The sequence below is a fragment of the Amaranthus tricolor genome, chromosome 2 (assembly GCF_026212465.1).
Source record: "Amaranthus tricolor cultivar Red isolate AtriRed21 chromosome 2, ASM2621246v1, whole genome shotgun sequence".
In the NCBI taxonomy this organism is placed as follows: domain Eukaryota; kingdom Viridiplantae; phylum Streptophyta; class Magnoliopsida; order Caryophyllales; family Amaranthaceae; genus Amaranthus; species Amaranthus tricolor.
Window position 1 is genome coordinate 2166927 of NC_080048.1, and position 24235 is coordinate 2191161.

Genomic DNA, 24235 nt, shown 5'->3' on the forward strand with positions numbered 1-24235 from the left:
AAAAATTTATATTATTAGGCTATTTAATCCATTAATAAAATATTTTCACGATAAGACCGCCTCATATAATAATTTGTATTTATATATGAAGTATACTACCTCATAAAATTAGAAGGTACTAGTGTTCATAACAAAATACAAATACGTACATGCAATGTGATATACATCATTAAACATTATAAGCATTAGTTGGTGTGATTATGATCAAGATTCACGAAAAAGATCCCCTTAATCTTGCAAGTACTCCACCAAGTCATCCTCAATAATAATACATTATGATTTAATTACTTAATTAATTTGGGGGCAAATGCAAATCGGGTTTTGTCTCATGTAAGTACTGTTCTTTTCAGTTAATACCCTGAGTTTGATTCTAACATAAATCTCCCTCCTCTTAGCTTACCTGCACCAAAATCCCAAATTGCAAATGTTTATTCACAAAAAATAAACTCTTAAGCTATTGATTTTTATTTAGTGATTTTTTTAAAAGTTATGCTTCTAAGTTTAAAAGGTCAAATAAAATTGAGAGTATTCGTTATTTAGTTAGCAATATACTTCTTTGTTTCCTTAAGTTTGCCACTTATGAGATGGGCACTATAATTAAGTAGTTTTTGGTTGTTAGCAGAAAAAAAAAACAAAAAAAAAATTGAGAGATAATATTTAGATTAAAAAATTTGTTGATGAAAATTAATTAAAAGAAAGCTGTAGGATCATTTAAATAAACATAACATAGTAAAATACAAAATAGGATACACTACAAAACTTTCTAAACGGAATAATTTATTTCTAAATGAAAATATTAAAGAACTCCTTATTTTTGTGTTGAGCGAAAATAAGATGCAATTTGAAGTAATTTTATCCACGGTCTCTAAAACAAATTTGTAATAAACTAATTATGCTACTTTTTCTTTCAATAAAGATAAATTACAAATTTTGCGTTGCACATACGTATGAAATGGTTGTTTACATTGTTCTTAAGAACAAGTTGTTGGATTAGGAGAACCAGATTGTCACAGAAGTATCACTTTTTTAATTAAGGTTTTGCATTTGATTCTCGCCTAGCCATTTCATTTTCTCAGCCTACCCTGTATTTAAAAATAAAAAATTGTTAGATTAATTAGGTAAATATAAAATGGATCTTTTATTAAACATGTATTTTTTGAGGTAGATAAAAAGTTAAATGGATGATATAAATGTATTAAAAAGATTAAATGAGAAGTTTTTTCAATGAAGATGAAACTTCCTACAAATTAAAGGGCACATTTTTTTTAAGTATTTCTCTCTAAAATTCAATGTGGCATTATGTATGGGTATTGTCTTGTATGCTTATCATGCTTAATTCTATCAATTGTATAAAAAAAAAATACATATTTAGTATATATCACAAACATATATGTTAGTCATTATCTAAATTTAAGTTCGATATACGATGATATACATAAATTATATTATCTTTGTACAAAAAATAATTTTTATACATAAAGTCTATAAATCATATGATGATGATCGTAAAAGTTAAAAATTCGTACAAAATTACAATAAAACCTCACATGCATTAGTTTTCTTTTTTCATTAACTAAACAATTCAAATCTTGGAAATCTTTTCAAATCAATAAAGTATATATAAGGTGACATGCACATATATTATTAACTCAACCCTATGATGAACTTAAAAGATGTTCTTCCAATGTCTCCTTGGAAACTTGAGTAACCAAAAGAATATGAATGTTGCGGATCGTAATTGACCATTTTAACACCAATCATAAATCTAGAAATAGAATTATTTTGGCACGTTTAAGTGAAGATGGGTTTGAAATTGTTACTATTGGAGGTAAGTAATTAAGATTTAATTAATAATAATAATAAAGTGCTTGTTAATTCTTATTTTATCAAATCTTAAGCATTGATTTTAAAGATTCTTGAAATAATATACTTTAATTAATTAAGTGTACTTCTTTTCGTAAGTAGCAACTCTTGAACCCTTAAACCTGAATTTAAGTAAACTTATTCAAAACCACTAAGTCAAGGAGAATTGATTAATGAAGTGTAAAATGGAGTCACTCTAAAGATAACACCTTCTTGTTTAAGTTTATGTTAACAAAGATTCCTAGATTTAGTCATTTAGTGGCTTTGTACTCCTAGGATACATTTAGTGGCTATTTGATGTTAATATAAATATATTATCAGTAAGTCTTGTATGAGACTATCACTCCATAAGGCAGGCCTATACAAACAGCCCAAATTATTTATATTTAAAGTAAAATTAATGGAGTTAACTTACAAAGCAGAAAAGTAAATAAAAACTGATTCTTTTCATTAATTTCTAAGAAAACAAAAATTAAGTCAGCCCATATTGAGCCGCTTCCCGTTGAGACAGTTTAAATAGAGAATTTGTCAAAATATATTTATGGAAATTATCAATGGTACCCCTGTGTTTTGGCACTTTATTAACGGTACCTCTAAGTTTTTTTTATTATCAATGGTACCCTCGTATTATTAAGCGTTTTACAATCATAACCCTTTTTAATTTTTTCCGTCCAAAATCGTTCAAAACCATTAACTTTCTTCTATGTTTTGATTTGAAAAATAAAAAAAAAGAAAAAAAAATTAACGCTTTTGGTCGAATTTGGACTGAAAAAGTTTTAAAAGGTTACAATTATAAAATGCTCAACAAGGATATACCATTAATAATTAAAAGAATTTAAAAATACTATTAATAAAATGCCAAAACTCAAGAATATCATTGATAATTTTCCATATAAAAACCAATACATATATGTAGTATGTAATTGAGGGTGAATTTAAATCAAAATACTTTAGTTTTCAGTGTAGAGCCACTCAATATTGAGTTGACTCAGTTGATGGTATATTGGTATGTTGTTGTTGATGGATGTTAACCAATACATCATCCTCTCTTTTTCTATAACAGTTACACTTCTCTAAAACAACTTTCATATTAAGAGAGAAGTGTAGTTGCGATAAAAACGAGACACAAAAATTAAAATTAGTAATATGGTGTAAAGTACATATTAATTACCTGGAAATAAATCTAGTCTATTATTGTTTTAGTCCTTGTGACTCTTACAATACAAAAAAAAGCTACCCCAAATCACCCATATAGTTTGATTAATTATAAATAATATTAACTTAGAGTTGTATTTTTTTAGAATAATATTAATTTTTGTTTAACCACTAATTCACCTTTGTTTTTAGTCAAATAATTTATTATAAACAAAAGTGAGTATTATTCTAGGCACACATCCCCTAAGTTGATTTTATTTATGGTTAATCAAAAGTTGATATTATTAAGTAAAAATCAGTGAAAGTTTATATGTTAAACTATGTATAAAATCAAATAAAAATATTATATTGAATAAAAACATTATATTGCATGCTCTTCCTTATCCTTTCCCACTTTCACCTTCCTTTCCTTTCCCCTCTCTAAAATTATTATTTAAACTCCAAATTTATTGGTAAATGAATACAAAATAGAAAAAAAAAAGTTAATTATATGTTGCGGTTCCGAGAGAATCGCATCATACAATCAACTTTTATGCTGTAATTTTGAACCCTAGTAGTATAAATAGACCATTTGCTGCTAGTACAATTACGGTATATATTTATCTAAAAACCGTAATAAACATGCTTTTCTCCACTAGTAAAACTTATTGTAAATGTACATTTACTCACAGTTGTATTAATTGCATATAAGAAGAAGGAACTGATGATCAGATTAATAAGTTTTATTGATTTATTGAAGAACTAAATAAAAATGAGACGATGTTGTATTACTGTACTATAGTACTACACATATAAATTAGCGATACAAGTTGTAAATATTTTGGTGAAAAATATAACCATTTTTTTTATCACGTTCGTTTTTTTCCACATGCATACTCCGTAGTCTTCTAAATATATATATATACACACTCAACTAAATATCATTTAAGAACCGATATCTCAATTCTAATTAGCATCAACTATAAATCCAAATAACACAAAATGTATCAGAATAATGTTTAAAGTAATAATCCCACACACTACTACAAATCGTCACTTGTACCATTAATTATGTCACGAGAATTCAAAATATGTAGCAAGTTTTGATCTTGCCACGGGAAAAATAGGTTTCAAGACAATATCACAATCATACCCGAAACTTTTGCCACGAGTAAATATATATCGTGGCAAAGACGCACTTGTGCCACAAATTATGCCACGGGTAAATATATACTGTGGAAAATAAACCCTTGTGCCACGGGTAAATAAATACCGTGGCAAACAAGCACTTGCGCCACAAATCATGCCACGGGAAATTTTTTGTGGCAAACAAAAACTTGTACAAAAAATTATGTCACAGGTAAATATTTATCGTGACAAAAAATTTATACCACTAATTATATATGTCACGGGTAAATATTTATCGTGGCAAATAAAGAGTTATAGGTCACAGGTAAATAGCTATTGCGGGATTGTGTTATAAATTATGACATCTGAATTTGAAATTTATGTACTAATAATACATTAACCCGACTAATAATGGACTAATACAACTAATATTATACTAAAGATACACTAATACGACTAATAATACACTAATACGAGTAATAATATACAAATGCAACTAATAATATGCTAATACGACTAATAATATAGTAATATACGACTATAATATAGTAATATACTAATAACTAATAAGTATTAGCTAAGTAATATATATTAATACGAGTAATATTATTTGAATATACGACTAATTTTGTTGCATTTAGGAACATTAGTTGATCAATTTATTTTTAGTAATTTTGCAACTAATTTTGTTCAACTAATTACAATTTTGTTTAACTTACCTTTAATTATTTTTTTCAACTAGTTAATAATAATAATAATAATAATAATAATAATAATAATAATAATATTAATAATAAATTAATCTTCTAAAAGTGTTACTATACTAATACGACTAGCTATATACTAATACTACTATCAATACACTAATACGACTAATACTACACTTATACAACTAATTACATACTAATATTAAAATAATACAACTAATAATATGCTAATAATACACTAATACGAGTAATAATATACTAATGCTTAACTAATAATACAATAATACTTGTAATAATATAGCAATTCTACATTAATTCGACTAATTATATACTAATACAACTAATATTATACTAATGATACACTAATACTACTAACATACTAATACTACACTAAAACGACTAATTACGACGTACTACATTTAATAATAATAATAATAATAATAATAATAATAATAATAATAATAATAATAATAATTAAGTGGTAGGAGTGTTATGTTATAAGTATGCTAACATTACTTAGATTATCGCTAACATTACTTAATGGCCTAGTGGTTTGAGTGTTGGTGTACCAACTTGGAGCTTTTTGGTTCAAATCCTACCCAAGGCATTTGTGTGGAAGGAATATTACTGATTGTTAACATTAAGTCCATACTACTAGTTGAATTTTCCTGTTTACGAGTCTAATTGTATAAATGATTTGTAGCCACGTGTTGCGCATGTGGTAGAAGAATATAATTTGCAATGAGTCATTGTATGTGATAGAAAAATAAGATTAGCCACGGGATCTACCTTGGCAAAAAAAAGAATTTATGCCGCAATCATAATTTTCTCGTGGCAACAATTTAGACACGATCACTTGTGTCATGGTAGTCTCTAACTTAAATTCCCGTGGCTGGATATCATAGCCATGAGAAATTCTTATTTATGCCATGACTGATACTGTGACACAAGTGATAATTTATAGTAGTGACAAAATTTAATTTTAACTATATGAATTAATATTTCAATTTCAGCGATCCTCCAAATAAAACGAAGCTTTGTATTTTAGAGTATATTTCTTAAATCTAGTTAGCAATGTGCTCACATTATTGAAGGAAGACTAATGTACAAAAAAAGAGACAACTAATTAACTTGGATAGTTGGATGAAGAGTTAAATGGAGTATTTAATTAATTTATAAATGTATAGGTACAATATACATGAGAATGCGGCTCTATGTTCTCTCCAAATACCAAAATTCTACAATATTTTCTATAAATTTAAGGAATTAGGGGCAGTGACCCATTTCATTCTTGCAGAACAAAGTACGTTTATTAGGTACTTTCAATGGACATTTAATTAAATAATTAATTTAACCTTAATTATTACTCCCTATGTCATGTGAATTAAAAATGTTCAAAACAATCCCGATATGCTATTTACCGACATAGTTTTATAACCAAAATCCAACTATAATCATGAAATTTATAATTGAATTACAATGATGAGCATTAAATTCAATGTAGAGACAAGATTCAGTTTAGACACAGGCAAAAACACTTAATTCAAAACTAATCCGATGATCGAAATAGCACCTCATATGTCAACCAATAAAACTTAGCTTAATGATCATGAATACAAAAGTCAGATTTTAAATTTTTTTAAATATTGTGATTCCTTAAATCACTATTAAAAAAGAGTGTGACAGAATAATTTTCTAAATTTTGATGTAATAATTAGAAAATCGGCTGAATTGGTATAGAATCGATTAGAATAATGTATATGTAAATAAGTAATTAATATTTAATGTCAATGGGTAGACAAAATTTTGACTCTTAACTAGCTCGTACGTAGTATAATTTAAGTTATGAAAAGGTCGGCTGGCTTGATGTAGCCCTTAATATCTCTATGAGTCATTAGTTATTCATAGGATAATTAGTAACTTTAAGTATGTTCATCAACATAAAAGTAGTAACAATAAAATTTATAAATTAGTACCGTCAATTATATTTTTATTAGAAGTTTTTATCATACATGTGATGTGATATGTTTTTGAAGAGTTGGAAACATATTTTTAATATAGGCTTTTTAGATGAGATTAAAATATAAATTTTATGGAGTTGTAGTTAGATCAGATTTGTCGTATGGAGAGAGTGTTGGCCAGTTAAGAAGATTGAGCATAGGATAGAAGAAATAGAGATAAAACTATTTGAAGACGTCAAACTCGTATCCTAAACCATAGGTAGTTATCTTTCTCATGTTTATTGTTTGTGCCTGTGTATTTTTATTTATTTTTTCTGTTTATTTTATTAGCCTTAATTTTTGTCTTATCTTGTCTTGCTACTAAGTACATGTTTTATCGTGTATTTTTATTTTATTTTGTAGCCAAAAAACTCTTTAGCTATAACCTTATTATTAAATTGGCATGTGACACGACATATGGCACAATTCGTGTATGGTAGTAAAGCGTAGCATGTGAGCTTGAGTCGTGTATGAGCTTTATTTTTGGATGGCGAAATACGAAGGTAATTAAGGGAATAATTTATTATATTAATCAGATCATTAGTACAACTATGCAAATTGCAAAATAATAATAATAATAATAAGAAGAAGAAGAAGAACAGTTGATACCTTCTGCAGGAGACATTGAGGCTGATTTTAAGTAGGATTATCATGACCCTTCAACTGCAAAGAGGCTGAGTGTATTAGGAGATTATGTGAATAATAAATAAATAATAAAAACATAAGTTAATCTAAGGTCACTTGCTCTTAATTAAGATTATAATTAGCCATTATTTAGTACTCACTAATTAACTAGTGGGAGTATCTTACAGCCAAGAGGGAGGTACAACAATAAGCATTATGTGGCCTTGTGAAACCGTTAAGGAACATGTAATTAAAATCTAATTATATCTAAAGAAATCATCTTAATCATGATTAACAATCATAGTGATGATAATTATGATGCACAATCATATAAAAAATCTATATGTTACTTAGTACCTTTGATTAAAATTGGGCTTTGCCTCAGTTGTGCGCTAGTATAATATTCCACATATGTAATCTGGGTTTAACTTTTATTAAACTATCCTCCAACTTACCTAACCAAAAAAATTGAAACATTTGAAATAAGGTAGGTGGGTAACTAACTATTATTATTATCATACTCATTAATAAGCTGATCTGATATATATTTTATTAATGTCAAAGAAGATGCACATGCAGTTAAAATAGTCATTTGACAATATACTATAACATACCACTAATTAAGAAAAATTATACCCTTTAAAGGACTGACATAATCTCCTTACTCACACACACACTTAGGCATAATAATACATACTAATTTTTGTCTGCTAAAAGAAAACAAAAGAACGATCATATCAAATTAATATATATGACAAGAAAAAGACAAACTTAAAGTAATCCATTATAATTGAGGACGAATTACTTAAAAATAACACAAATTTTCATCCCTAGGAGTAAAACTTTTCAACAAAAATCAAGCAACTCACGATTTTTTTTGCACCATACCCTTGATTCTTGAGCTTATAGAGATCTATCTCTTCATATGATACTAACTAAAGGAGAGACAAACTAATGAAATAGCAACGAGTACATGAACTTAAGAACAATATAAAGATTAGAGAACCTATATTATATATGGGCATGGCTATTAAATTGTAAGCCAAACACTAATTTGTAGGTCACTAATGATAATTATGTATAAACCTTTGGTTATAGGAAAAGCCACATATTTATTCATGGGCAAAAATATACTCATAAAAAAGAATATTCCTTTTTTTACAACACAAATGGATACCAATAATTTTTGGGTAATAGGTACTAATTTATTTGTCTACTTTAACTTTAGGTACAATTAACTTGAACTTAAATTGTGAAAATGTCCTTGGAATTTGTTTCACAATTAGCCACTAGGTAACATGGCCTTAAGTAGGAAAATGAATGGCTCTTTCCTAGCTACCAACTTGACCAATAGGTTTTCTCATAGATCTTTCTTTTGGGTGTATTGGAAGGGTGTTGTTTTAAACAAATATATTCTTATATTAAATAAGTAAAATATGTAAAATAATATTTTATATTGTTTATGTATTTTTTTATAAATTGTACGTGAATTTAATATTTTATGATAATAAAATGTCGGACTCTCTTATATTTACATTTGTTAATAATATTTAATTAATAGGTAGTAATAAATTTAGATTGAAATATTTATTGGATTTTGATTAAAATTATTTCATCTCAACTTAAATAGACAAAACAGTCGAAAAAATCTCGGTGATATGTTAATACCTGTCAAAGTCCAAAGAAAATGACAAAAAGTCAATAAAATTAGTTTATCCTCCTCACTGTCTCTATCTAGATTATTTTACCAATTTATTAATTTTTTTTTTACGTAAAATAAATGGCCTTATAAGAGGAGTATAAATAAAAGATCTATCAGGTATAAAATCCCGAAATAAGTTTATATATTTCAATTAATATTTACTATTTTATGATCCTTTTTGAGTGAGTAAGTAAATCATCTTCACTTGCTCATTCTATATTAGGAGTTATAGGCCATGTTTGTGTCCAACCTTTTATAATACTCATTTCCATAGAAGATATATACCAAGCAACAACCAACGGTCCAACAGTCAAACTCATTTTGATTAGCTACACCATAACAATATGGTTAGGAAAAATGTTGATACTAATGAGATTTAAATATTAAATTCCTAGTTTCTTATAGGATGAGTAATAAAAATAATACAAAATCTTATAAGAGAAGGTATTCAATTTCTATTAAGTTGATCCAATGTATATTTATTGTCTTAAAATGATTATTTATAATTTTAAAGTGATTATTTTTTGTCTTAGAGTAATCACTCATAAATTTAAAAATAATCACTTATAATTTTAAAGTAATCAATTAGAAAAATAAACTAATTATATGAACTCTTCTAATAATGAGAAGGTGTCATACAATAGTTGCAAAAAATAATCAACAAAAATTAGTTGGTTTTCAAGTGTGTAGGGGTTATTGACTTTTCTTATGCATTGGGCTTTTATATTGTGGCCACCGAGGGCTATAAATCATTAAATCCGTTGCGTATCCAACTTACGCTATAAAAAAGCCTCCAAAAGCCGTATAGATAAAATCATTTTAATTAAACATGTCAAATATTGGGGAGCCAAATTAAAAAGGCCAAATTGCCTTGGATTAGCATTACATTTTCTATATAACTCATTGCAATTTGCAAGACAGATGACATCTTAAGAAATTTTTTTTGTTACGTAGTGGGCCGAGAAAAAGGAGATTTATATGAAAATCGAATATAATAATCAATATGAAAAATTGATATTTGCTCCAACTGAAACAAAATTTAAGAATGAATACTTACTAATCTATGGTTAATTATCCGAAATGTATAGTTTTGTCATCATTGGTAGTATAAACATACCTAACCAACTTCTCTAAAGTTACATTAACAATCATGCGACTCCTCATTGTTCAAACTTGGATATACAAAATCTAATACCACTTTTTGCGCAATTGAAAGCTAGAAATTTTTCAACTTATCGCTTAATAAACTTTTTAATAACTTTAACTGAAAGCTAGAATTATTTTTTTAAAAATCGGGTTTTAATTTGAATTTTTGAATGCTTATTCAACTAAAAGAGATAATTCCACTTATAATACACCACTAATATATTCGGTTATCTCGCTTTAAAAAATCTCAATTAATAACTCTAATTTAGACTACATATTAAATTCATCTCAAACTTTTTTGTTATAGATAGACCGAAAAAACAAAAAAAAATTAGGTGAAAATCGAATCTAAAACATTGCTTATAAAAGTTGATATTTATTCTAATTGAGCCAAACCGGATTGGCTAGTTAATCCCCAACTCCCGTCAAACGAAAGCAAACAAATTCAAGCGATACTTGAATTATTACAATAACGAGAAAAAGAGCAAATAAAGTTGAGAGAGTTGAGACTGAAAGAATACACTAATTTAGACTTAATTATTACAATTCTCTAGAAGGTTTTTATGATTCTATAATGGCATCAACATCAACACGCATCGTGATTAATTGAACTGTTAAAGGAAATATGTGCCATAATTTCTAAAGTGCTAATCATAGGAACCCTTTAGTGCAAAAGTAGTTGTATGGGTTGTTGTTAGCGATTGTTGTTAGTGGTGGTGTAAGTAGTTGTATTTGTAAACAGTAGTAGTTTGTTTTTGTGAAAAGTGCATGGTTGGTTCTTCGGGTATTCCGGATAAGCTACCGTCTAGGACCCCCGAAATAAGGGGTCTCAAATATTTGATTCAAGCTCGGTTTCAAGAAACACTTTTTAAGTGAGTTGTTTGTAAATCTTTTTTATATTTGAAGTAATATAATGTTTAATACGTTTTTCCTTGAATTATTTTTCTTAAAGTGGAAAAAATTTTATTTTATAATATAATGAAGCATTTTAAAAAACATCGCATGAATAAAAAGGACTTTTAGAATCTTTGCTCCGTCCATGAAAAAGTGGAGAGTTTTAGTTTTACGGTAGTAATTGTTGGATATTTAATTGGCTAAATTATTGCGTAATATTATTTGGTAAAAATAGTCGTTATAGTAGGTGTTGAATATAATTTATTGAAAAAATTATATATATAATCTTAATCTACTAATTTTGATTTCGGAATGTTAGAAGATATAATGTTCTAATAATAATCATTTGCGACTGAAATTGTTACTTTATCGAAGAAGTTATTTATTAAAGGTAATGTGCTAGCCTTAATAAATCCCTAACAAATACTAATGAAACTACCACGTCCAACCCTCTCATAATACATTTTTTCTATTTATGACTTATAAAATATGTAATTAATATGTAAACTTATACATAAGGTTCTTTACTTTGAGAGCAATATATGATCAAATACTTTATATTCTTTCTGTTTCTTTGAAATTGTCTTTTTTATTTTTATTCGTCCTTTTTAATTTGGTATATTATAACTTATGATATATTCTCATCACTTTAATACATCCTTATTTTTATTTTTTCTTTTGTATTTCCCAAATAAACTCATAAAAAAATTCATCTAACTTAATTTCTTAATTTTTACGTCATCTATCAAGAAGCAAATTTAAAATAACAGTCAAATACATGTTTGTGATTTGCAAGAATGTTGTAGACATGTGGACGTGTAGTTTTAGTGCAATTACGTCAAAGCAAGTTCCTTGTGATCATCAGGCATGCGCCGAAAAAACTTTGTACTTTCAAAAAAATCTAAATAACTGGAAAAATGAAATTTGTACTTTAATAACCACCGAAATCTTTACTTTCGCACACTAAGTCCAAAGTAAACGTATAGAAGGTTCCATATGTTAATTTCTAGTTCATTATTAGAAAAATGAAAATTTAATGGTTTAACATATTTTAAATATGATTGGATACTAGATTAGTATTTGTGTAATGTGAAAGTATTTAAAAAATATAATTTAATATAAGTAATTTAATATTTAGTAATCAATTATTGATATTAAAATTAAAATCAATATATTTCTCAAGCATTGTTTTCTCCAAAAGATTTATTACGCTATACTTATAATTGGTCTTTCTTTAATCTATTTGACAGTGTACTCAATGTACAATAGATCACTAATTTTTTATTGAGGTCGTCTCATCGTAAGACGATTTTAATTGGGTCAGCCCAAACTATTTAAAAAAACGCTTCATGTATAAGTTAGAATTCAATTTCTATTTTTTATATTCTTTTACTAATGGATCTTTTATATGGATCCGCCGTAAGACGGTCTCATACAAAACGGGTTGATAATAGAGTTACATGTTGGAAAATTTCAATTCATGTCAAAAACTCTTAATGCATTTTTTACAACCCATCTTTTATAGTAGAGAAATGAACAATTACGAATGTAAGTCAATTAATTGAAAACTATTAAATATTTTATATTCTAATTTTATAACAAAAGGTCAAAAGTAATTACTTATACAACAAACATTAATAATTTTGTTTATTGAATGATAATAGAATAATCTCAATTCATAAAAATTATAAAAAATTGAGAACACTATGCATGTTTAATGGAAATAAATTAAGGAGTTTTTATAAATAATAGAAAAACTAATTTTAAAGATATTTATAGTTTGACATTTTTTAATTATATTAAAAATAAATATACCTAATTGGTCATAACGAGTGGGGATATGTTTAAAGACATATCGTGATGGACATGCGAGATCAATATGAAAACTAGTAGTAAATAGGTAATGGATAATGACAATATTACGTAGATATGGATATAATCACATATGCCCATCCATTCTATCATCCAGATTAATGAAAATAGTTATCCTTGATAGTATTAGATGAAGAAATATCAATTCTTATTGCTGGTGGTGGAGAGATATAACAAATAAAAGGCGTTAGGTTTCTTCTTGTTATGAATTTGATTATTGATATTAAAAAATAAATAATCGGTAACAGATTAGGCAAACAAAACATGTTCTTTATCATTCTAAAATAGTTATCCAATAGATTAGATCTTTGTTTATGATACTAATAATCCTTATACATAAGATGAATATTTATTATTAAATCATCATTAAAAAGAGTTAATTATACACATTAAGTGATCAACATATTAAATATACATCAATATTCATGGACCATTATACATCTCTTCAAAAGTAGACAAGTTTCATTACACAAGTTTAATTTAAGAGTGACATACTAAAAGACAAATATAGTTGATCAACCCATTAATTGCGCATGGATAGAAGGCTAAAGAAGACGAGCAATCTACTAAAAAGAACACAAATGTTCGAATGAGAATGGAGTTAGTCCCCAATTTTTAGAAAGTTGTATTTGACTTAACATCAACGGTATGTACAAGTATTCCATTATTGGTACGTATTTGGTACTTTTGTAGTCCTTAGCCTCTTTAGTCTTTGACCACACTAAAATCCATATTCAACTACATTTGGATTATTGTGGAGGAATAAATGTTGTTTAACCTAATCTAAGGCAAGTTTTCCATGTTTTTTAGGTGTATTGTAGATTGAAGTGTTTCCACCGATTTATACATTAACTGCTTAATATTAATTTTGTACAGATGATAATTCAGTCTAAATATAATTATAATTCAACTCGATCTAAAAAAAATAATATATTTCACAAAACTTTTGACAATTTGACTAAACTCTAATATCAATTCAACCCATTATCCAACTTAAAATTCTCCAAATACTAAGACTTTATATTAAACATATAAATTTGCCTATGTTAAGACTTTGTTTTTTGATGATTTTAAAATGGAGTTGGGATTAGATTAAAAAGTACGAAGATATTTTGTTAAAATTGGAAAAGGTTGTTCGTGCCAAGCAGAAATGAGTAACAACATTTCAATTATCATATATTTAGATAGTAAATTTTTTATGAGACTGTGTCACTACAAGACGAACATATACAATTATTCAATTTCTAATCACTTAAAAATAATAAGTAATCATTTCAAGTTTATAGGTGATTACTTTAGACTATAACAAGTTATTATTTTAGAACTGTAACAAAATCACTTTAAGATTATAATTAGACATTTAAAAATTGTAATTGAATGATATTAAAAGTATAAACGATCACTTTAAGGTTATAATTGATCACTTTAAGATTATAAGTGATCACTTTAAGATTACACATTATCACTCTAAAGTTATAAGTATACGTTACTGGGACAACCTAATAGAGATGATTCCACCGTTAGAGCGTCTCACCGGGGAATTTGTGATATTTAAATGATATTGATATTCATATGGTTGTCCAAAGTCTACTAACCAATTATGTACCATTGTGGGCTGGACCCACAGCCATAATAGAGCAGCACCAAAGGCTTATACCATCTTGGGCTGGACCTATAACAGAAACGGATTGCATAGAGACGGTGTCAATCGTGTCATATTGACCAATGTACACTTATAGTCTTTAAATGATATCTTACAATCTTAAAATGATTAATTATAATGTTAAAGTGATCATTTTTTTTATAACCTTAAGTCATCACTTACATTCAACTGCTTAAATTGGGATCCGTCACATGGTAAAAGGAGAATTTTTGAAATTCTTGAGTGAAAAAAAAAAAAAATAATTAAATAAACGAACCTTTAAACTTTTTCCAAAAGTAAGCGTCCAAACCCCAAAGTGTGCTTTGGAGCTGTTCGCAGTTAGTAACTGCGAACAGGTCAAAAAAGACAAACTAACTGTTCGCAGTTAATAACTGCGAACAGTTCAAAAAAGACAAAATAGCTGTTCGCAGTTACTAACTGCGAACAAAAAAAAAAAAAAAAAAAAAATTATTTTTATTTTTTTAAGGTCAGATAGCTGTTCGCAGTTACTAACTGCGAACAGCTATTCTGCGAACAGCTATTTTGTCTTTTTGCTGTTCGCAGTTACCAACTGCGAACAGCTAGTTTGTCTTATATTTTGTTCGCAGTTAGTAACTGCGAACAGCTCCAAAGCACAGCTTTGGGGTTTGGACGCTTACTTTTGGAAAAAGTTTAAAGGTTCGTTTATTTAATTAATTTTTTTTTTTCACTCAAGAATTTCAAAAATTCGTAAAAGGACGTCATACAAAACTTGCTAGATATATAATGTCTCTATGATTCAAGTCCAAACCCGGATCTTGCCATAAATGATTGCCCAAAAAGCCCATGACGTGCAAACTCAAGAACAGTTTAACACAATTTCTTTGTTTCTAGTCGTATTTGAAAATTTGAAATGATTAAGACAAATTATCAACAAAATGAACCAAATAAGATAAGTTTCAACTTATTTCCAAAAATGAACCAAATAAGATAAGTTTCAACTTATTTCCAAAAGTAAGCGTGAAATTCCCAAACCTATGGTTTAGGGCTGATCGCAGTTAGAAACTACGAATAGGTCAAAAAAAACACAATAGTTGTTCGCAGTTACTAACTGCGAACAGCTTTGACTTTTTTTTGACCTATTCGCAGTTAGTAACTACGAACAGCTAGCTCCATAAATACGCACAGCAGCTTCCACCGTGAATAGGTCAAATTGCGAACAGGTCAAAAAAAAGTCAAAGATGTTCGCAGTTAGTAACTGCGAACTACTATTGTGTTTTTTTTTATCTGTTCGCAGTTACTAACTGCGAACAGCCCCAAACCACAGATTTAGAAATTTAAAGTCATCTCATCAAAAGATAAGTATCTCATTTTCTATATGACTACAATGTTAGAAATTAAGGAATTAAAACCAAGATATAAGATTTTGGTAATTGGAAAATCCGTTTTGCAATTCATCCAAAGAATACAAAACCAACTCAAGAACGATGGAAGATATTGTTGATAAATTATATTTTATCCTATATCGATTAAATGTCTTATTTGTCTTTTCACACTATTTTTCAGTCGCTTTATTTGCATTTTATTCCCATTTATAGATTAAAGTAAATAGAATTTTGTTTGATTTGCATCAATGTAAGTTATATTAATATTAACTTTTTATAATTTTCAACCAAACACAATTAGATATATTTAAAATTCAAATAATGCATTAGCAAATATTAAATTTTCTAAGAGAATACAATACTGGGTTGATCGTGCTTGCTCAGTCAAATGTGAGGCAATTTTCCTCGTTAATTTTATTCTATGCACTTGTAAATATGTTTTGCCACCTTAATACTTCAAATTATCCGACAAATAGAAACATAAAAATTATGGTGCCTATACCAAGAAATAAAACAAAGTTTTATCTCAACATTACGCATGCAAATTGGCTTGCTCGTTTGAGCACACTTAAACAAGTAAGAAAGAAACTCTCCAACAAAGATGCTCGTCCAAGCAATAAGGACGCTCTGTTTACCCAAGTATGCCATGTGCTCACCCAGACAACATGGTTGCTCGTACGAGCAATCTTTAACATGATATAATTACGCGCGTTTCGATAGATTGGTGGTGTTGAACATGATATAATGTTGCTTGCTTGTTTCGCATTAGACTAGATAACTCAACCACGACCCAACTTTATACCATCAATGACACAACTTGAATGCACCTCCTTCCAACTCCATACATCAACCATAATTTCAAATCAACCTAAATCATCATAAAAGACTTATTGAGCCACCATTAGCGATCTTTAATGAGTCGGAGGCCCGCTAAAAGCCCGTGACTATGCCCATTTTTAAAGGGTCAAATGCGTGGCTCACCATACAAGCATACACAACATCAATATCTATTGCTTCATTCTTGCTATTTTTTCCATCTTTATAGTCAATTCTAAATTAATTTTTAATAGCCTTACACTTTTGCGAATTACAGCTTTAAAGTTTATTTTTTGCGAATTACAGCCACTAAAGTATCAAAGTGTACAGATTCAGGCCAAAACACAAAATTTCGACCATTTTGGTGGTCGGAATTTTTAGTTAAGTAGTCGGAGTTCTATGTTTTGGGCCTGAAACTGTAAACTTAAATACTTTAATGACTGTAATTCGCAAAAACCAAACATTGAGACTGTAATTCGCAAAAAATAAACATTGAGACTGTAATTCACAAAAATGCGAAATTTTAAGACTATAATTCGCAAATTATTCTATTCAGTTATTAAACACTATTATTATTATTATTATATATATATATATATATATATATATATATATATATATATATATATATATATATATATATATATATATATATATATAAAAATTAATTAACTATCCATTTATTTATACATTTAAATATCTGTCCTAGTTTCCTGGCAGAAAGATAGGTCAGCACTGATGCATGTTATGTTTAAATATGTACTAAATACTTCTATGTTATTATTAATGTTATTATTAATATTAATATGTATTAAATATTTACAGCTATGCTGGACTTAATGACTTGGGACTATTTCAGGCCAACTGTTTCATCCATATTGTGCTTCCTAGCCAGGCATTTTGCACGTTTTGATCAGCTGCATGCTCTTAAATAGAAAGATTTGATTCAGATTTGCTTTTTTTAATTAAAAAAATTTAAATGGTGAAAGATTCTGGTTCTTTAGTATATGTCACAATTCAATGCTATACCATGCACTTCACTTTTGACAGCTAAAAGCCATGATCAACTTAACTTGTTATTGAAGATTATCCAACTATTCTTATAATACGAACAGTCAGTTTGATTGTTGGTATTGAATTAGAGTAAATGAAATGAAATTCAATGTAGGTTTTCATGAAATGTGATATATCACTTTCATGATAATGAAAACTTTCTTCTTGTTAGGGAATCATCTCAATTAAAAAATTAAGTTGATTGTTGTAGCTTAATATATGTTGTATATATTCAATCACACACAAGACCAGCACAAGTACATCCACTTGATATGAGGGGTGGATGACTTTCGAACCATAAAATGTATACCAAATTAAGAAATCAGCTCAACTTAAAGATTAAACTGATGGTCATAGCTTCGTATGCTATATATCATATCCTCAAACATGAATTTTTCTTTACAATAATTAACTTAACATGATCATTAACCTTAAAACCTTAATAAAAGCACAATACGTTTTTATGCCAAATAACCATTCTTTACAAATTTCACATATGAGGATTATATCATCAAAATTCTTTGACCAATATAAGAGCACAATAGATATTGTGGTCTATACAAATTGTTTTATAACGCAATTTCACTGTGAGACGCACTCCATATCTTGTTTTGATATTTATTGAACACGAATTCTTGTGAGAGACAGTCTTCTTGAAAGACCATCTCTAATTGGACCGGCTCATTATATATTTTTGACAATATTATAAGTAGGCATTAAGAATAATATAAGTAGGCATTAAGAATAAGATAAGTAGGCATTAAGCTCTAATAGGCTGGGCCTGAGAGACATCTCTTAAAAAGACGTTCTCTCAAGAGACTAGCTGCTTATTGAAATACAATCTCTCACATGAATAATTACTATATAAATGCTTTATGCAGGTCGGGTTTATCACCCTGATCAAGCCCATTAGTCAAAAAGCTAGATCTGGTGGCCTGAAATTAGAATAAGCATAAAACCTGTAAAGATTAAAGCTACGTACAGTTTTCTTTCTGCCATGTGTAACACTTCAAGTTGTATTTTGTCTGTTCCATCCAAATGACTTCCAAGTTCAATCTAATCTGAAAGATTTGTTTGTACTTTTCCTTCATGGGAACTCTTGAATCTAAAGACAGGGACAACTTCCTTCCCAAGTGAAGTATTCAATACAAACAAAGCATATCAGGTGGCTTTTCTTTGGCTTTCTCCGAATGCATCAACTTCAAACAAAACTTACAGATCATGACTTTGTATCAGTTAGAAACCCAATGATCACAACCGAGTATCTTTCGTAGTTTATTCTCCGACTAAATCAAATTCCGCCAATGCATCTTCCTATTTTTAGTAACTGTGAACTGTCATTAAACCTGTATAGGGATAGACTCAATAGTAATCGATAAAACGCCTAGATCCGACTCACTTGTTAAACTAATCTGACAAGACTCTAATCATCTAATGTCCGTACCAAGACACCCGTAAAACCTTACATCTCCTTATGCCACTAGGGCAGATCTTGCCTAGTTCAAGGTGCCTCGTAATTGTCAAGGAATCAACTCTAATCATCAGATTGTAATCAAGATGTGATATACTCTATCACGCCCTCACACAAAAATTTATACTGATGGTTACAGTCTATATATATTCTATCAATAATAACGACATCGCTAGAGCATCGAGTTTACCCTCGACTGTATAGTAGTTTATGTAGTTACAAGTACATGAAGTGGTGCACCTCCCTTTTCCCACTTTTGATTAAGATTCTAGTTGGTTAGGATGTAAACCACCCAAGAAGCAAAGCATGCAGCTAGAACAATAATATTCCCTACCACAAACAGAACATGCCAATAACAGGAGTAGCTTGTAATAGAAGAGAGAGAAAACAGAGACAGGGCAGCTACAACAAACTTGGGATTTTCAATTTTGGTTGATACTCGATATATCACTTGCCAACAATACACCATTCCTTCACCTTTCATCAATTGAAGCAATAATATGTTACTTGAACTCGGGTACTGATGTTGAATACAAGTACATGTCAAAGTGTCGGACACGGGTACGTGAAGCAAAATGAGGAGTTTGAGTAACATAGAAGTAATGTATGCAATAACAATACGAACCATTATCGTAATATTAATCGATAATCATCCGATACAGTCCCCCATTTATTTCCCGAAATAGGGAGGTGATAAGGGGGGTGTCCTAACAAAATCTAGATACACAAAAGAATGAACAAAGATAAAAACCAAATCCAGCTGAACACATATATTGGAACAGATGAAAAATGAAAAATGAAAAATGAAAAAAGGAAAAACAATACACATCCACACACATTAAACATACTATGGGATATGTATAAGCTCATCCTTACTCAAAGTCCCAAGGAAACTTGGGGTTCACCAGTTTTTTTGGAGTGGTTGATCCAGATGACGATGTAGGAGAGACGGGTATAAGAGGTGGCGCCAACTCGAACGTCTCCCATTGTGTGGTTACCACGGTCCCAGAAGTCGAATGCCTTGATGGTTGTTGTTGTTGTTCTTGTCGCGGTTGTGGTTTTAGAGGCGAGTGGCCTATAGAATGCCGTTGTTGAGGGAGTGGTGGTTTGCCTGAATTCGATGACCGTTCTTGATTATAACCATTACTTTTAGCATGACTATTGCCATTACTTAAAACTGAATTCTTGGCATGCCCATTTGTCTCTGGCATCGAGTTTTTGACCTTTAACATATCCAATGTTTCTACATACTTCTGAACTCGTTTCACCTACATTGATATTCAATCAATTCGTGTTTATGAACCCGAAATCATAACAAATTTCGATCATCTCAACATTTCGTTTATACAACAACGTTCATAACAATAACGTAAGTGAGGTTTGGGGGTCAGATTTACGCAAGCATACCCTGGTTAGTGATAACAAATAGGTTGTTTGCAATTGACCCTTGATAGCAAACGTTCACATACAAGATTGAATACCCTCCTCTCGAGGAACATAATCAAAAACCGAGGTTTACCTGCATCTTTCGTTGCAATTTCACATCTCCATCAGCAACAATGCCGTCTAATTTGATCAATTCATTCATTAACAATTCAATCACATTTACAACATCCTTCTCTGCTACTCTTCCTCCTTTTGAAATCACAGATTCAAGAGCTGTCACCTGCCAGTTTCGATTCCAAATTACAACAATAATAATGTCAAAGTCTTAATCTCAAAAGATAAGAGTCATTTGCATGAACCAATACATCAGTTCCAATATAATCTGCATGAACAAATACATCATCAGCTTCAGTGGTTTTACACATTAACTCTACTTCAAACATACAATTTATAACTTGTATGAACATAATTACAAATTCCCAAATCAAAACAAAACCCATTAATAAACACAATAATTTCCTCAATTTCAGAGCTTTTCTACACAAACAAACATTCATCATTTATAAACCCAAATTCCAATCATAATAAATGAAGAAATTCAACAAACAATTCAATTAATTTGAAAGTTGAAGCAAATTATCCTCAAATATAATACCTGACCAGCAAGTCTATCAACTATTAAACTGATCTCAGAAATTGACTTGGCTGCTTTTTCCATCTTGGCATTCTTCCTCATTTCAAGGTACCTTTTTTCCTGGCTAATTGGATCTTCCACCAATAATAATTTTGATTTATCTTTCACTCCAACAATATCCAAAAACTCCTTAGAATCCCTTTCCTTATCCTTGTAATACACCTTCATATCTTGATGATGCAATCCTGTTGGCCCTCCCAACATTTTCTTCAATTCCCCTACAAAACCCATCAAAAATTAACAAAACCCACGAATTCTAGAAAGGTCCAGAAATTAATCTAGGCCTAATGCTATTAATATTGTGATACTAGTCGAATATGTTCAGCGCACACAAAACCCATCAAAAATACACAAATGACAAAACCCATGAATTCTAGAAAGGTCTAGAAATCAATCTAGGCCTAATGCCATTAATATTGTAATAATAGTCAAATAGATTCAGCACACACAAAACCCATCAAAAATTAACAAAACCCATGAATTATAGAAAGGTCTAGAAATCAATCTAGGCCTAATGCTATTAATATTGTAATTATAGTCGAATAGATTCAACACACTAAATCCCATCAAAAATACACAATACCCATGATTTCTATGAAGTTCTAGAAACATATGGTTGATTTAAGCCTGCCTAAGCGATAACCCGAGTCATTATAACATATTAAAACAAGAAAGATAGTCGAATTGGTTCGTGTTTAGCACAACCTATACTAGTATCATCAATTCGATATGATTAAGAAATACTTACCAAATGTAGCTTGTGAATTAATATAGATATCATGGTAAACAGAACAATATTTCACTCTAACTCGAATAGTTGGTGGAGGTTTGATATTTTGTTGTTCATCATCTAATCTTTTTTGTACTAACATCCCAGAAGGCCGCATCTCCCAATTCTCAGGTGCACTTTCTCCACCACCGACACCATCGCCGCCATTGCTAACACCACGGTGTCGATCACCATTTGTACTGTTACCATTCATAGGTGACAGCCCTGTCAACTTAGTCCTCATCTTCATCATTTTCAAAACAACTTTTTTGTATGGTACAGAAATTAATAAGAAAAAAAAGAAAGAAACTTTTAACTGTCACACGTGAATGAATGAAGAATTGAAGAAGAACAAGAAGAGAGATTATTTCAGATCAAAATCAAAAAACCCTTTTATAAACAGACTATTCTAAGCTTAATTATAGAAATCTTTCCTTCTCTCTTTTACCAATTTTAGTTCTTCCTTCCATTGGGTAAAATTTGAGCTTTTTCCAAGAGAATCTATGGATTTCTGACAAAGGGTATTCAAAAATTTTGGTTATTATCAAAAATATACAGATCTTCAAGAAAAAATGAGTAAAAATGGGGGATTATACTACAGAAAGATCAAATCATTCTGGGTTTTCTTTTTCTCTCTTCCTTCCGAAAAAATGAAGGTAGGGGAATAATAAGTAGGGAAGTACCAAAAGTTTTGGTCAAACTAACTCTTAATTGATAACAAATATTGGTACTAATGACAATAATTAAGTAAATTAAAGTATTGGAAGGAAATTGATGGATGAAAATAATGAAAAATAAAAAGGAAAAAGAAAGAAAGAAAAGGGAGAAAGTAAATTGTAATGGTTTATTGGTTTGTAGAAGTATAATTCTTGTGGATACAGAGATAACAAATGTAGAGGGAGACAGAGATACAACACCACCAACTGGAAAGAAAGAGAGACCTTTTAAGATTTAATTATAAATAGAAGGTTTAAGAAATGTTATTTTTAAATGCATCAAAAAATGTCAATAATATCTGAGGCTGTACAAAATTTAATCTAAATTGCAAATCAAATGGAATCAGATCACAATTTTAATATTTAGTCTAATCTACGTCTAAATAGTTTAGTTTGGGCTTTTTCAAAAAAATTATCAAACCTAAATTTTTGGTTTGGGATGATTTTAATGTCAGACCAGACAAAACTAAACCATGTGCACCCCCTAATAATACCTTCAATAATAATAGCTAAAAATTAGTGATATAAGGAGTGTGAATAGAATAGAGGTAAATAGGGAATTATATACTTGTTTTTTACTTGCAACACCTTAATTTTAATATTATTTGTAAAAAAAATATTATTATTGGGTAGGCTCTGTGAAAAGAAATACTGGGTAAAATTCAATCTTAGGAGTCAGGATTATACCTAAAAAGATAATATTTACTCTAATTGAAATAAAACTAAATTCTCTTATATATCTACACTATATTATTTTAATTTTTAAAACAGCATCTCTCCTAAGAGACCGTCTTTATAAGAGACGACACTCTAGGCCCAGGCCCAATAATTAAAAAAAAAATCCAAAAACTAAAGCGCGCGATTAAGCATATATGGAGTGGTGTTATAACCTATTAAAATTGGTGTTATAACCTATTAAAATTGGTATTTGGAGTTGGTGTTATCGCCAATTAAAGTTGGTATTATAACCTATTTGGAGATACCAACTTTAATAGGTTATAATACCAACTCTAACAGGTTATAATACCAATTTCATTAGGTTGTACACCAACTCCAAATAGGATTATACAGAGCGCATTTTTTTATAAATTTTTTTTTAAGTAATAATAAGCCGGCACATTTGAAATACGTCTCTTATAAAAACGGTCTCAACTAAAAATTTGTGTTTTTAAAAGTTAAAAACTATCTCTACATCATAGAATTTCTAACATGAAAAAACACTATAAGCAAATGAGATTTATTATATTGGTTTCA

General features: G+C 29.1%; 1 protein-coding gene and 1 long non-coding RNA gene across 2 annotated transcripts; both read right to left on the bottom strand.

Moving 5' to 3' along the window:
* Nucleotides 1-967: 967 nt before the first annotated feature.
* LOC130806532 (uncharacterized) lies at nt 968-8494 on the bottom strand. The gene is made up of 3 exons (XR_009040321.1): nt 8326-8494; nt 7442-7495; nt 968-1082 (listed from the first exon to the last, which is right to left on the bottom strand). It is a non-coding gene; the product is annotated as an uncharacterized LOC130806532 (long non-coding RNA).
* Nucleotides 8495-18367: 9873 nt separating this feature from the next.
* Nucleotides 18368-23204, bottom strand: LOC130806288 (BAG family molecular chaperone regulator 3-like). The gene is made up of 4 exons (XM_057671301.1): nt 22245-23204; nt 21458-21714; nt 20936-21082; nt 18368-20684 (listed from the first exon to the last, which is right to left on the bottom strand). The coding sequence occupies exons 1-4, from the start codon at nt 22516-22518 to the stop codon at nt 20289-20291; spliced, it is 1074 nt and encodes a 357-aa protein (XP_057527284.1). The 5' UTR covers nt 22519-23204; the 3' UTR covers nt 18368-20288.
* Between the last annotated feature and the right edge of the window lie 1031 nt (nt 23205-24235).